Consider the following 14668-nt stretch of genomic DNA (forward strand, 5'->3'; position numbering starts at 1 on the left):
ATTCGACACATGTTCACACCCAAGGTAATCCTTGTTTTTCGAGTCAGCGTTTCTCTAAACTGTTAAAGTACAAATTCAGAGCGGGGATGCTGCTTGGAGAAAATAAAGCCACTAAGGACAAAGTGTTTGGGAGGGCTACTATTTTTTACTTACTATTTTTATTATTGATCAAACTTTGTCTATAAAATGTCAAAAGTAAACAATTACATTTAATCAGAGCCCAAGGTGATTGTTTTGTCCAACCAATGGTCCAAAGGTTTATTATCATATATAACAAAGAAAAGCAACACATCCTCACATCTGAAAAGCTGGAACCAGCAGAAGTGTGTCATTCCTGGTTGAGAAATGACTAAAATGATAAATCGATTACAAAATAGTCACCAATCGATTAATTGCCCCTGCTTTACTAAATCATTTCTTATACTTACTATCCCCTAATGATCAGGAATATACATCAAAGCCTTTTTGTGTTACCCACCAGCCACTGTTGAACTGAACTCAAATGAAATCTGCACTGTAATAGGCTGGCTCCTCTGCAGCAACAGGCCAATGGCACCTCAGGCTGTGGAATCATGTCACCATGGAAACAGGAGTTACTGAGGCTTTATGTAACCAACCAGGCGGAGATGCTTGTTCACAGCAGCAGCGTCTGTCTGTCTGTCTCGTGTGTCTGCTCAGTCTCCCCGGCTGACATCTTACGACTTCAAACGACTCTTTCTGCCACCATCTTCAGCGCACAGTACCTGCGGACATCAAAGTCCTGCTGCGTGGGCGTTCTAAGACCTTTGTAATACAAAACTTCAACATGGAAACTGTGACGATGCCAACTGTCATTTGGCAAGACGGCGCATTGAGAGTCTGCATAATATAGTCTACAGTATATCCACGATGTTTCACTTCCGGTATTACTCCGGTGCCGCCAGAAATTCCACCTGATGTCCCTCATTCAGGCCGGATGTCCGTTAACTTGGGCTATCTTTGTGTTGGCATTTTAAACTCTGGTGGATTTCTGAGGACTATGGTTAACTGCTCCTCAGATCTGTGCAGGGTAAATCCAGACAGCTAGCTAGACTATCTGTCCAATCTGAGTTTTCTGTTGCATGACTAAAACAACCTTTGAACGTACAAATGTTCCACCAAAACAAGTTCCTTCCTGAGGCTATTTTGCAGAGGCGGCATTGCCGTTGCTCTGTCTGGCGCTTAGCACCGCCCAAGACGATATGTTTAAAGAAATACCAATAAACCAGAGCACCTTTTTCTCCCTTCCCGGAATGCTGTGTGGACTGGTCTGGCAATGCTAGACTAGCTAAATACAAACAGAAATGTTAATGTTACTTATTAAAAAATAATTGCGATAAAGGATTGTTGATCGATATGCCTCTTTAAAGCAACGTAGTAGACATATACATACATAAAGCATATAATAAAAATATGGAAAATGTATGCGAAACCACAACCCACACTAGCTAGTGATAGCATAACATCCAGCCATCATCGCCCCAAACAAATTTAAACATGTATTGGATGTATTTACGATATTAACAAATTAATTATTTACATTGTCAACTTTAATTATTAAATATCAGAACATTGCATTAATAAGTCTTAAGTTAATAAGTTTTGCCGGACCAAGAGTCTCAAACCTAAAAAATATTCAATTTACAATTATAAAAAATGAGAAACACGAATACACGTAATCTCAACTCAAGGTCCACTTACTTGCTGTTTTTGCACTTTCAACCACATGTCACAGTTCATCAGCGATTGGAACTGGCTTCCGTGTCATCATGACCCGCACAAGTGTAGAACATTTGTCAAATGCAAATCACTTACATTCACGGACATTTTGCTGCTCAGACATTTTATAATCTTGCTTTCGTCAGCTATAAATAAATAAATAAATGGATACCAAGCCCCAAAGTCCTGAAAAGTTTTTTTTTCTTGTGCATACAGCATTTTATCCTATTTGGTCATGTGGTGAGTCAGTGTGGAAAGTGATATTACTTTAAAGAAATTCCTGTGTAAGAAAATATCAGTGTTTCAACCTTGAGAGATGTATGTATGTATGTATATATGTATGTATGTGTGTGTATATATGTGTGTGTGTGTATATATATATATGTGTGTGTGTATATATGTGTGTGTGTGTATATATATATATATATATATATATATATATATGTGTGTGTGTGTGTATATATGTATATATATATATGTGTATATATATATATATATAAAATCAAAAGAGACATGAAATCTTTTTTGATATGGGATCTATAAAACAAATATAACCATATTCCTTCAATGATGACCCTAAATGTAGACTGTATTGCCAAACTAAGCCAACTCTTCCTGTGTTGTGTTTTCAGTTGGAGATCATGTTGGAGGCCAAGGTGTGGCGAGAGGCGGCCACGCAGGTCTTCTTCGCCCTGGGCCTCGGCTTCGGCGGCGTCATCGCCTTCTCCAGCTACAACAAGCGGGACAACAACTGCCACTTCGATGCCGTCTTGGTGTCTTTTATTAATTTCTTCACCTCTGTGCTGGCCACCCTGGTAGTGTTTGCAGTGCTGGGCTTCAAAGCTAACATAATGAACAGCAAATGTGTCGCACTGTGAGTAATACAAGCTTCCTCTTTTATTTACATATTTATAGACTGCAACTGCACTTCCTGCAGACCATCAAAGAGCTGATCAACAAGATCAGGTGGGAATGTAGCGGACAGTTAAGTGGTGATTGTGGCTTTTTGAAAGGCAAAGTGGCTCTGTAGTATTTGTATTCTTTAGACGTCGGAAAACAGTTTGGGGGCAAATCTCCTGCAGAATTTGATCAATTCTATTTTAGATAACTTAAACTGTTAAAGGACAATTCCAGCTCAAAATGAACCTATGGGTTAATAACATGTGTACCGAGTCGACCGTTCTCTGGGATATGTTTTCATGCTAATCGAATGTGACCAGTTTTATCGCAAACCGCTAATTAGCTTATAAAGCTAGTAGGAGTGGAACGGTACACTGAAGTCACGGTTCGGTTCATACCTCGGTTCAGACATCACGGTTCGGTTCGGTACAATGGAGGGAAAAGCATAACAAAATGCAGAAGGCAATTGTTTTTATTGTGCATGTCTCAGGCTGTACCACCAAGTGTCATCCAGTCTCTCCCCTGAGCTAGCTGCAACAGCCTGAAGTGTATAAAGTAAGATGTAAACAGTAAACAATAAGTAGGTTACCCCACATCATCTCCAGACTCCATCTGGAACTTGTAAACAAAATAAGACAATCAGCTAGTAGTGTGATATGGGAGACAAGCGCTGCTCTCATATGTTGATGCACAGAGCAGGGGTGTTAAAAGAGCAGCTTCGGTTACACAGAGCAGTTGGCGAATTGTGGCGTTAGCTTTACACGCTAACAGCGGAGCTAGTAGCAAACAGCAAAGCTAACAGCGGCGCTAAAAGAGGAGCTAACAGTGGAGCAAACGGCGAAGCAAATGGGCCTGGAAGCCATTTGTGGTCGAGGCAAGAAGGGATAGAGCTACAGTACATCCGTGTTTGGTTGTATATGGAAGGGACTAGTTTGCTGTGTGTGGACTCACTGGACCGACTCGACATGTAGGCGGACCTTGGGAGCTTCAGAGCTAAAGCGGGGCTACAGATTAGGTGTCCCTAAGAAACGCGTATGTAACAGTAGTTCCACATTACATTAATTCATTTGCACGCAAGTTTTATTTATTTTTATACCGTGTATTCTCCGTGTAAATTCATGTACCGAACCGAGACGCCTGTACCGTGTTTACATGTTTACTACATGTAAACTGAAGCATTAAGAACTTTGTAAGTGTACAGACAGTTTATTAAAAAGATGGTTTAGAAAGACGGTACCGTTCGGTATACAGGCAGGTGCCATCTTGGGAAAACAATCATGACCAGTCGAACGACGAACGCCGTGCTTGAGCTATGTTACTGGTTACTGGTTACACGGTGTTCGTCGTTCGACTGGTCATAACTGTTTTCCCAAGATGGCACCTGTTAGTGGTATAGAAATAGCGATTTCTTTTTACTTTACCAGTGGCCCGACAACTAGCTTTATAAGCTAATTAGCGGTTTGCGATAAAACTGGTCACATTCGATTAGCATGAAAACTTATCTCAGAGAACGGTTGACTCGGTACACATGTGTTATTAACCCCTAGGTTAATTTTGCGCCGGAATTGTCCTTTAACAGTAGTCTATATCCACGACGTTCCACTTCTGGGATTGCTTCGGTGCCGCTGGAAATTCTGCCGGATGCATGTCTTTTTAGGCAATGTCCGTTACCTTCCCCTTTCTTTGTGTTGGAATTTCCAGACAGCTAGCTAGACTAGCTGTCCAACAAGTTCCTTCCCGAGGCTATTTTGCAGCGGCACCGTGGTTCTGTCCGGCACTTAGCCCCGCCCAAGACGATTGTGATTGGTTTAAAGAAATGCCAATACACCAGAGCACGTTTTTCTCCTATCCCGGAATGCTGTGTGGACTAGCCAGTCCCTCCTCCGCAGCGCTGTGGAGGAAGGTCTGGCAATGCGAGACTAACTTAACATAAAGTCATAAAATCTGCTATTGACAGTCGTCATTTCAGCCAGCAAAATTTATGTTTTGATGTTATATATGCTGCGCGACAATGGAAAGCTCGACATGCTAACAAACTTCTGCCTGTTTATTTTTGTTAGAAACACCAACAAGATAGTGTCGTTGTTGGGGAATGGTATTGAACCAGGCCTGATCCCCCACCACATCAACCTCACTCACGTCAGCCAGGTCAGTGCTGAGGACTACCAACAGATGATCGATATCATCAGAAAGGTTAAGGAGGGCGAGTTCAACACGCTGGAACTGGAGTCCTGCAGCATTGAGGAAGAGCTCAATAAGGTACATGCAAAAACTGCAAGTCTTAACACATGTCAGTTTCATTCATATCCATTTAAACTGTTTAGTTTCTTTACTTACATGGGTATGGTATTTAGTCAGTGTGGTAAAGCATTAATCATCAGCGATTGGTACTGGCTTCCATGTAATCATGACCCTATCACAGGGTTTCCGCGGCCCTGCGGGGTCTTAAAAAGTCTAACATTTCAAAATCAAAATGTTAGGCCCTAAAAAGCCTTACATTCGCTGTAGTATTGTGTTCTAGGTCTTAAATAATTTTAATCAGGTCTTAATTTTCCTACGTCCATGCAACACTACCTCATTTTATTCTGTGGTGTTGTAGTTCGTTCTTCTGCTAGTCCAAATATAATTTCACTGTATTATGACTACAAATGAGACCAACATGTAACATTGCACCCAATCAGCTATCGTGTTATTGGTGCTAGTCTCGTTCTGATTGTACCACAGACATAAAACATGTGTCATGTGCTCACTTCACTACTGCTTAAATTTTATGTTGTTAAGCTGCTATGAAAATCCAACACTTTATGCTAATGTTTCACAATAAAAGCTCCTGAGAGGGTTTTAATGTGAAACAGATGAGTGTCGAGTTTTCATTATACTTACAAAACAAGGGAATTAGAAATAAAGGTTCATAAAATCCCTAAAAGTCACCCATGTCAAGCCAAATCTTCTCTCCCCCTAACAGGCGGTCCAAGGCACAGGCTTGGCCTTCATTGCCTTCACAGAGGCCATGACCCACTTCCCAGCATCGCCCTTCTGGTCCGTCATGTTCTTCCTCATGCTGGTTAACCTCGGCCTGGGCAGCATGTTTGGCACCATCGAGGGCATCCTCACTCCGCTGGTAGACACTTTCAAAGTCCGCAAGGAATTTCTTACAGGTTAATGAGACCTCTAAGTACCTCTTCTTTAACTCTTGCGAGGATCAAATGACTTTTAAAATGGTGATCTGAAGTGCTCTGAAAATAGTTTGAATGAACACATTTCATTCTGTAAAGTCAGTGCAATTGTACTATTTTTTTTTTTATATATATACTTAAATTAAGTCAAACAAACCGCTGTTTTGTCCTAGTCTGCAATTTGAAGGTATTCTGTAGAGTTATTTAAAGGAATTGTGATCCCTGTGTCACAACAAATGTCGTGGGTGCAGGAATTAGGGAGGCAGTAAAGTTAGGAAAATCTTGAAAAATTGGGGATTGGATTGCAAAAAGTCCCGTGCAGACTTCTTGGATGTTGAATGTTGAGGTTGGCTTAGTTTACCTTAATCCCTGGATGTCTATGAAGTGTGAAGCAACTCACATAGGAAATACACTCTTCAACTTCAAAGATGGATGGGTTAGTCTCATAATAATTTGAATATATTTGTTTAAAGAGAAATATGTATATTGTAATCCGTGTTGGGAAGGATACTTTCAAAACGTATTCCGTTACAAATTACATTTTTGGGCATGTATTCTGTAACGTATTCCGTTATGTTACTCAATCAGAGTAACGTATTCTGAATACTTGGATTACTTCCACATTGAATTGCATTTTATAAGTGTAGGAATGCGGCCATCACATACAGCTTACTAAACAGGCCTATTCTGGTGTGTTCTTCTGTTCCAACTGGCTGAATGTGTACCTAAACAAGCAGATAGATTGTTGTATTTGTAGTCCCGAACTGCATACTACAAAAATCTAACTGCAGTCTAAGCTACCATGAGCTAATTTTAGCTAACGTTAGCTAACATGTCAAACGGGGCTAGTCAGTCTTTCAACGGCTCTGGGGCTAGTAAATCAGCATGTAGGAGAATGTAAAGTCGCACGTCAACTATAAAATAGCAAGGTGACCAGTAAAACTACAGCAGACGACTACCCTTTGCTCATTTACTTACTTTAAGATGCTTCTTCAGGTTGGAGGTAGAGTAATTTGGACGCTGAAAGGAAGTTGGTTGCTGGCAAGCAGAGGTTGCACTGCACAGTTATATTTCGTTGTCCCTTCTCTTTATTTAATGTGAAATGCTGTTTGAATTTCCAAGATAGAAACGCATTCCTGCCCTGGCTCTGGGAAATGCATGGAGTTGCGAGAGTGAATAAACTCGTGAAACGGAGAAGGATCGTCATGTAATCCATTGATTTCAACAATGTAACTGTATTCTAAATACCAACTATTTAAATTGTAACTGTAACGGAATACAGTTACTCATAATTTGTATTCTGAATACGTAACGCCGGTACATGTATTCCGTTACTCCCCAACACTGATTGTAATGTTATGATGCCAAAGTCATAAACCCTCCACAGACATGAACTAAAGCTTAAACAGTCTAACCTATCATTCAACTTACCTTTACACTGCATTCAGAGAGAAAAAAAGGGATAAAGTACCCAAGGTTAGGAGAGTAGTAGAAATATTTCAGAAAATGACCACAGAAAACATGACCGGTTTGATTAATGATGGCTCCGTGGCTGTTGCACACTACCGTGAGCAGATGTGGGCCATCCCACTGGTCTTTTGACTCAAATAGCTTTAAATGGGTCCTTTTTATATAATATATATACTCTTACATATTCTGTTTGAGCTAGGTTTATCGCTACTCTTCTTATCTGAGTTTGGGTGTTAGTGGGGGGGGATAGTGCCACCTCACCTATTGAATTTACCAGTCATAAAGATGTACAGCATTGCTGTTTCCATCTGAAACTTATGTATGAATGTATCGCTCAATATAATACTTTTCACATTGAATGTGAACCTTTTTAGAGTGACATGTATTGTAAGATATCTGTCAGTACGCGCTGTAACTAACAACCTGCTCCTCTCCTGCAGTGGGATGCTGCACGTTGGCCTTCTCCATTGGCCTCCTGTTTGTTCAGCGCTCAGGGAACTACTATGTGGCCATGTTCGACGACTACTCGGCTACTTTGCCTCTGCTCATCGTGGTCGTACTGGAAAACGTGGCCATCGCTTGGGTCTACGGGATTGATAAGTAAGTACAGTACACAACATCATCATTACCTCATGGGTTTTCCTGCGTAGAAGATTTTTTGGCACCCACCCCCTAAAGAAACCCCCAAAGGAAAAATCCCTAGCACTGAAATGACAAGACTTATTTGACAGAATAGATTTCTGTCAAATAAGGTAACACAGACTCTTTGCCTTTACTGTACGCAGACTCATCATGCTTACTTTTGTGCATAGTCATTCCATCCCCCCCCCCCAAAAAGGCCCATTCTGAGCCGGGAAAAAACCTGCATCAACTTTTTATGAATTACTAATCTCTTGGAAACTGTAACACTGTGAGATATAATTTGATTATTTGGTAAACAAAACAAACTGCAGCCACAACCATTGCATTCTGTTTCTGTTTCAAATATTTTTGTCAAACAATAATTAAAACTTTAAATTAAATATTTGAATATGTATTTTTTATTTTTTTTTACACAAAGTTGATCACAAACTGAGAGCTGTGTTTCTACCTGGTATGAAGATTTGAATAGGCTTAAAAGCTTACAGTCTGCTCTCAGTTTTGTCTTCTACATGCTGTGAGTGATTCCCATAGGAACAAGCCGTTACTGAGATGGTTAACACAAACTCTTAGCCTGCGAAACCACTACTTATGGACCCATGAATGGCCATATTGTTTGAATGAAACGATTTAAAAGGAGCCATGAAAACACCATATAAATAGCATGTAAAGGCCATCAGGTATACTATAAAGCATCCATGTGAAACTATTGTGAGTTCTTTACCACAAACATCTGATCTCACCTCCTGCTGCGTCGCTCTGTTTTCTCCCCTCCCGCCTTGCCGCCACTCTCTCAGATTCTTTGAAGACCTGAAGGACATGCTTGGCTTCACGCCGTACCGTTTCTACTACTACATGTGGAAGTACATCACACCCATCCTGCTGCTGGTCCTCCTGTGCGCCAGCTTCATCCAGCTGTCCATGACGCCGCCCAGCTACAGTGCCTGGATACAGGAAGAGGTGAGTCAACGTCTCCGGCTCGTCTCTCCAGGGACCGGGGATCAATGGGGGTTGGAAGTTCTCCCACTTGTTGTTAAAAGCCTGGAACAAGTAAAAAGCAAATTTTAAAAAGGGTTCAAAGTAAAATGAGGCAGTAGATAGAAATGTGGGGGGGGAGGCAAAGTTTGCTCACGTTCAGTGCGTCCTTTAACCCTCAGACAATCAACAGGATGTGCCGTCTACCACAGAGACCTTCAAGCACCTGTTTGATCACAACAAGAGAAAACTAAGTCATTTTATAAGAACATTATACTGCATATAGGGTCACATGATGTTGTAAAGCAACAGTCTGAATTGCAGAAACTGGACTTTACGGATCTGCTGAACACAGTCAGCTCCCTAAATGCGGAGGTGTTTATCAGTGGCCCTCTACCGCCAGTCAGAAGAGGACTGTTGGCACTGAACAGATGGCTTTCAACTGCATGTACCGTCCACTCTCTGCGGTTCATTAACAATTTTAACATTTTCTGGGACCGCAGACATCTTTTTAAAGCAGATGGACTTTTCCTTAACGAGCCAGGAGTAAAGCTGTTCAGCGCTTCCCACACATAGACTAATGTGTGGCGGTGCGCCGCACTATCAACACCGGCCGCCGCACATTGCGTTTCGTTATTATTTATTTTTTTAAACGCTATTTAAAACACGTTCTTCTGCATTTCCGGCCCTGCTCTCCTCCGTCTCTCTGTCACTTGTGTCTCGCTCACACACACACACACACACACACACACACACACACACACACAGCCACTTAGCTGCCTGTAAGGCGACGTTGGAGGCTTAAAACACCATTGAGCCCACCATGCACACAGCGTCTGTCTCCATAAAGGAGAGAAGACGGCTGGTGAAATTCACAAGTTCACGAAAGGTTGGTGTCTATCCCCTGAACACCTTTTACACAATCACACATTCACAATCACCGACCCGTATTGAAAAGTATTTTCCGCGACTGAAAAAGGCACGTGTTGAGGATGAGGACCAGCCTGAACCAAATTGCTTTCTAATCTGTGGGAAACGCTGACCTCTAACCTACTTTACTTTCTGCGCCACACATCTGCTCCCTCGGCCAAGGACACGAGACAAGAGGAATCTAAACAAGAGGAAGACATAACAAAGCACGGCAGTGATTCACCAGAGCCCCCACCTGAGCAAAGATCTGACCATGGGAGACCACAGAGCAGAGACGAGAAATCTCAACCCCCCTCTTCACCCTTTCCCCTCTTCCCCCCCATCCCCATGTTGGAGTTCACTGAACAGATGAAGCAGCTGGTAGTTGCTGGAACCAAATTTACCCCCCTTCCTTCTCCCATCATTTGCCCCCGGTCAAAAGTAAAATGCCAGGCACCTCTGCCCCCTCAAGGACGGCAGCCAACTCCTCCTCCCCAGACTGATAAGGATGCTTGTGTACAAAATGCAACAAGCTTTAACCGATATATGCCGGGTCCAGGCTGCACGCCTAGTGGCACTCATTACTTTTTCCAGGCCAAGCCTGGGCCCTGTGTATTCAATTCTTCATCAATGTATGTTGTGATAGGTAATAGAAAAATAATGGTGAATCCACTAAGTGAGAAGAAGCACTTAACTGCAAACTTAGCAAATTTAGAATCCATTCCTGGTCAGCCACAGCCTGTCCCAAAAAATGGGACAGATAATTATTTTAACACACTAACACTAGCCTTACTAAACGTCAGGTCTTTGGCAGGAAAATCATTTTTAATCAATGATTTTATTATTAAGCACAATCTTGATTTTATATTTTTAACTGAAATCTGGTTGGACCTGCTGTTCTTATAGAGTCAGCTCCCCCTAACTTCAGTTTTATGAGTGAGAATAGAGTGAATAAGAGTTCAATTTTATTTATAGTATCAAATCATAACAAGAGTTATCTCAGGACACTTTACAGATGGAGTAGGTCTAGACCACACTATAATTTACAAAGACCCAACAATTCCAGTAATTCCCCCAAGAGCAAGCATTTAGTGCGACAGTGGCGAGGAAAAACTCCTTTTTAGGAAGAAACCTTGGGTGGTGGGGAAAAACTTCCTTTTAGGGAGAAACCTCGGACAGACCCAGGCTCTTGGTAGGCGGTGTCTGACGGTGCCAGTTGGGGGTGTGATGAACAATGGCAATAATAGTCATAATAAAGATAATGGAACAAGAGCATAGCAGGGCGTAGCAGGACGCAGCAGGGCACTGCAGAGCGTAGCAGGGTGTAACAGGGCATAGCAGGGCACGGAGCAGGACCACCGCGACAGCTGCAATCATGATTTAGGTGCCACCCTAATCCAAGGAAACGCATAAGGACTCCGGGGAATAAGCTCCCCAGAGCTAGGTTAGCAACAAGCATTTCTGGGACATGGATGCACACAGATGGAAAGAGAGAGGAGAGAGGAAAGGAGGTGGAGTCGCTATTTTGTTTAATGACTCGTTGCAATGTACGCAAATATCTTATGGAAATTTGGCTTCTTTTGAATATGTGGCTCTTCAGCTTAAGGTCCTCCCCTCGAGCTATATTTCTAAATATCTACAGGCCACCTAAATACTGTACAACCTTTTGATGACTTTACTGAACTGCTGTCTATACTCTGAATAAAAAAGTAATTATTGCTGGTGATTTCAACATTCATGTTGACAACCCCCAGGATAGAAGGACCAAAGAACTGTGTTGCGTTTTTGAGAACTATGGACTGACTCAGCATGTGACACAACCCACGCACAATAAGGGGCACACTCTGGACTTGATTATCTCCAAGGGTCTAAACATTTCCAAGGTTGTGATGACTGACGTTGCTCTCTCTGATCATTCCTGTGTTTTCTTTAACGGCACTATCTCTGTGCCCAAAAGTGTTCAAACAAAGGTAATCAGAAAACGGTATATCACTGAAAACACCAGTGAAACATTCATTCAGCTTTTCTCCTCCACACCCACCCTCTCAGGGGTCTCAGTCACTGAGCTTGTAGATAATTTCAACTGTACAATTACAAATGTTATTGACGCCATTGCTCCCATTAAGGTCAAAGATGTCTCTGGTAAGAAAAGATCTCCATAGAGAAATGTTATACTGGTGAGAACAGAAAAAAAGAGTGTTGAAAAGCTGAACGCAGGTGGTGAAAAACTAATCTCCAGGTCCATTATAATAACTATAAAGAGAGACTTCGCATTTATAATTTGGACTGCAAGGCGGTCCTTCTTCTCGGACATTACCGACAGAAACAATAATAATTCACATGCTTTGTTTGCTACTGTTGATAGGTTAACAAATCCTCCAGTACCAGTAGCATCTGAACTTTTGTCTACCAAGGCCTGTAATGAATTTGCCTCCTTCTTCAAAGACAAAATTCATAAAATTATACAGTGCCTCCATATCGAGTACAGGATGTGTTGTCACAGTGTTCACGCAAAACAAATTCCAATATGACACAATTTCATATGACCAACCATAAAAACCTGGAGGACATTATACAACATTTGAAAACCTCCTCCTGTTGTTTTGATATTCTACCAACGTGCGTTTTCAAAAATGTTTTGAATTGTTTGGCTACAGATCTTCTAGAGATTGTAAACACGTCTCTTCTCTCAGGTATCTTCCCACAGGCCCTGAAAACTGCAGTCATCAAGCCACTCTTAAAAAAAGAACAATCTAGACACGTCACTAATGAGCAACTATAGGCCGATATCAAACTTTCCATTTTTAAGTAAAATCATTAAAAAAGTGGTTCTCCAACAACTCAACCTTTTCTTGTCACTAAACAACAGTTTTGATGCCTTCCAGTCGGGTTTTCGACCACACCACAGCACTGAGATGGCTCTTGTTGACATCCACTTAAACACAGATAGTGGCAAAACTACAGTCTTAGTATTACTTGAGCTCAGTGCTGCATTTGATACGGTCGATCATGACCATGAAATATTACTAGACCGATTTGGAAAACTGGGTTGGCCTTTCTGGTTCAGTACTAAACTGGTTTGAATCATATTTAAAGAATAGGGACTACTTTGTGTCTATAGGTAGGTAATTATACATCTGAGCATACAAATATGACGTGCAGAGTTCCCCAAGGCTCCGTTCTGGGGCCTCTTCTGTTTAATATCTACATGCTTCCATTGACTCAGATTATGGAAAACAACAAAATAAATGTCCATAGTTATGCAGACGACACACTAATTTACATAACCTTATCGCCAGGGGACTATAGTCCAATACAAAAACTGACTAAGTGCATTGAACAAATTAACGACTGGATGTGCCAGAACTTTCTTAAATTAAATGAAGAAAAAACTGAGGTGGTTGTTTTTGGAGCAAAAGAGGAATGATTAAAAGTCAGCGCTGAGCTTCAAACAACAATGTTAAAATCAACAGACAGAGCCAGAAATCTTGGTGTAATTATGGAACAGCCACATTACGACAACTACAAAGTCAGCCTATTACCACCTTGAGAATATATCAAGGGTTAAAGGACTTATGTCTCAGCAGGATTTGGAAAAACTCTCACTAAGACCAAGAAAGTGGATCACATCTGAAGTCTTTACACTGGCTTCCAGTGCCTCAAAGAATTGATTTCCAAATACTTTTGCTGGTTTATAAATCATTAAACGGTTTAGGTCCAAAATACATTTCTGATCTGCTACTACACTATGAACCACCCAGACCTCTGAGGTCATCTGGGACAGGTCTGCTTGTTGTCCCCAGAGTCAGAACTAAAGCAGCGTTCAGTTTTTATGCTCCACATATCTGGAACAAACTCCCAGAAAACTGCAGGTCTGCTGCAACTCTGTTTTTTTTTTAAATCAAGGCTGAAGACCTTTCTTTTTGATGTTGCCTTTATTTAAATAATTGTTAATTTCTTATACTGAAGTTGCATTGTTGAAACTGTATGAAAATCTATATAAGCATATTAAGAGAAATTAAAAAGTAATACCGGTGGGACCGGCCCGTTCTGAGAATGGCAAGGATTGCGGGTGGATTATGTGTATAGAGCAACGGCATATACATTGTCCCATACTAGCGCCATAAAATCTCGTATTATATCTGCTTTTATATTTTTAACTGTTTTTAACTGCTCTTTAATGTTATTCTCATACGCACTGTAACTTTTATTCTTGTATTTTAATCGTTTTTATGTAAAGCACTTTGAATTGCCCTGTTGCTGAAATGTGCTATACAAATAAAGCTGCCTAATTTGTCCAGTGAGGCTAAAGCTTCTCAGCTCACCAAAGCAGCTAATTAGGTTCACCGGCAGCTGTACTAAGCCTCACTGTGAGACACCTTTACCTTACCTGAGTGAGCAATTGGTCATCATTTTTCTTGTGCAGGCTCTTAATTCCTTCAAGTAGACACCTGAAATAAAGTGATGAGAGCAGGGCTGCAACTAACAGTCATTTTCATTATCATAAAAAAAAAGTGTGATTAATAGATAATAGTTATATAAAATTCAATTATTCACAAAAACATGTGGAAAATGCCCCTAACGGTCTACAAGTCAAATGTATTCAGAGTACAGAAGAGTAAAACAGCACATCCTCATATTTAAAAAGCTGAGACAGGCTGTGTAAAACATATCAATAACAACCAATGGTGTCAGCATTTGGTGAGCACAATTGTTTATTTTCATAGGGCAGTATTCTATAACCTAGGTCTGAAATTGAGACTACTTCCGCTCAAATAATGACTTTTAACATCAGCCTTCAGGAAAAAAAGCAGAGGAGCCATTCAACACAATACAGTCAATATATTTAATGTATGTGGCTG

General features: G+C 41.1%; 1 protein-coding gene across 1 annotated transcript in view; it reads left to right on the forward strand.

Annotated features, from left to right (window-relative positions):
• slc6a15 (solute carrier family 6 member 15) overlaps positions 1-14668 on the forward strand; it is a 33275-nt gene that overhangs the window by 17071 nt on the left and 1536 nt on the right. The window contains exons 6-11 of the mRNA XM_078256528.1: positions 1-24; positions 2370-2611; positions 4698-4896; positions 5603-5795; positions 7724-7883; positions 8720-8882. The exon at positions 1-24 is cut by the window's left edge and continues 87 nt beyond it. Coding sequence (XP_078112654.1) covers positions 1-24; positions 2370-2611; positions 4698-4896; positions 5603-5795; positions 7724-7883; positions 8720-8882 — 981 coding nt within the window. The remainder of the gene's footprint in view (positions 25-2369; positions 2612-4697; positions 4897-5602; positions 5796-7723; positions 7884-8719; positions 8883-14668) is intronic.

This window comes from Sander vitreus, chromosome 8 (assembly GCF_031162955.1).
Source record: "Sander vitreus isolate 19-12246 chromosome 8, sanVit1, whole genome shotgun sequence".
Taxonomy (NCBI): Eukaryota; Metazoa; Chordata; class Actinopteri; order Perciformes; family Percidae; genus Sander; species Sander vitreus.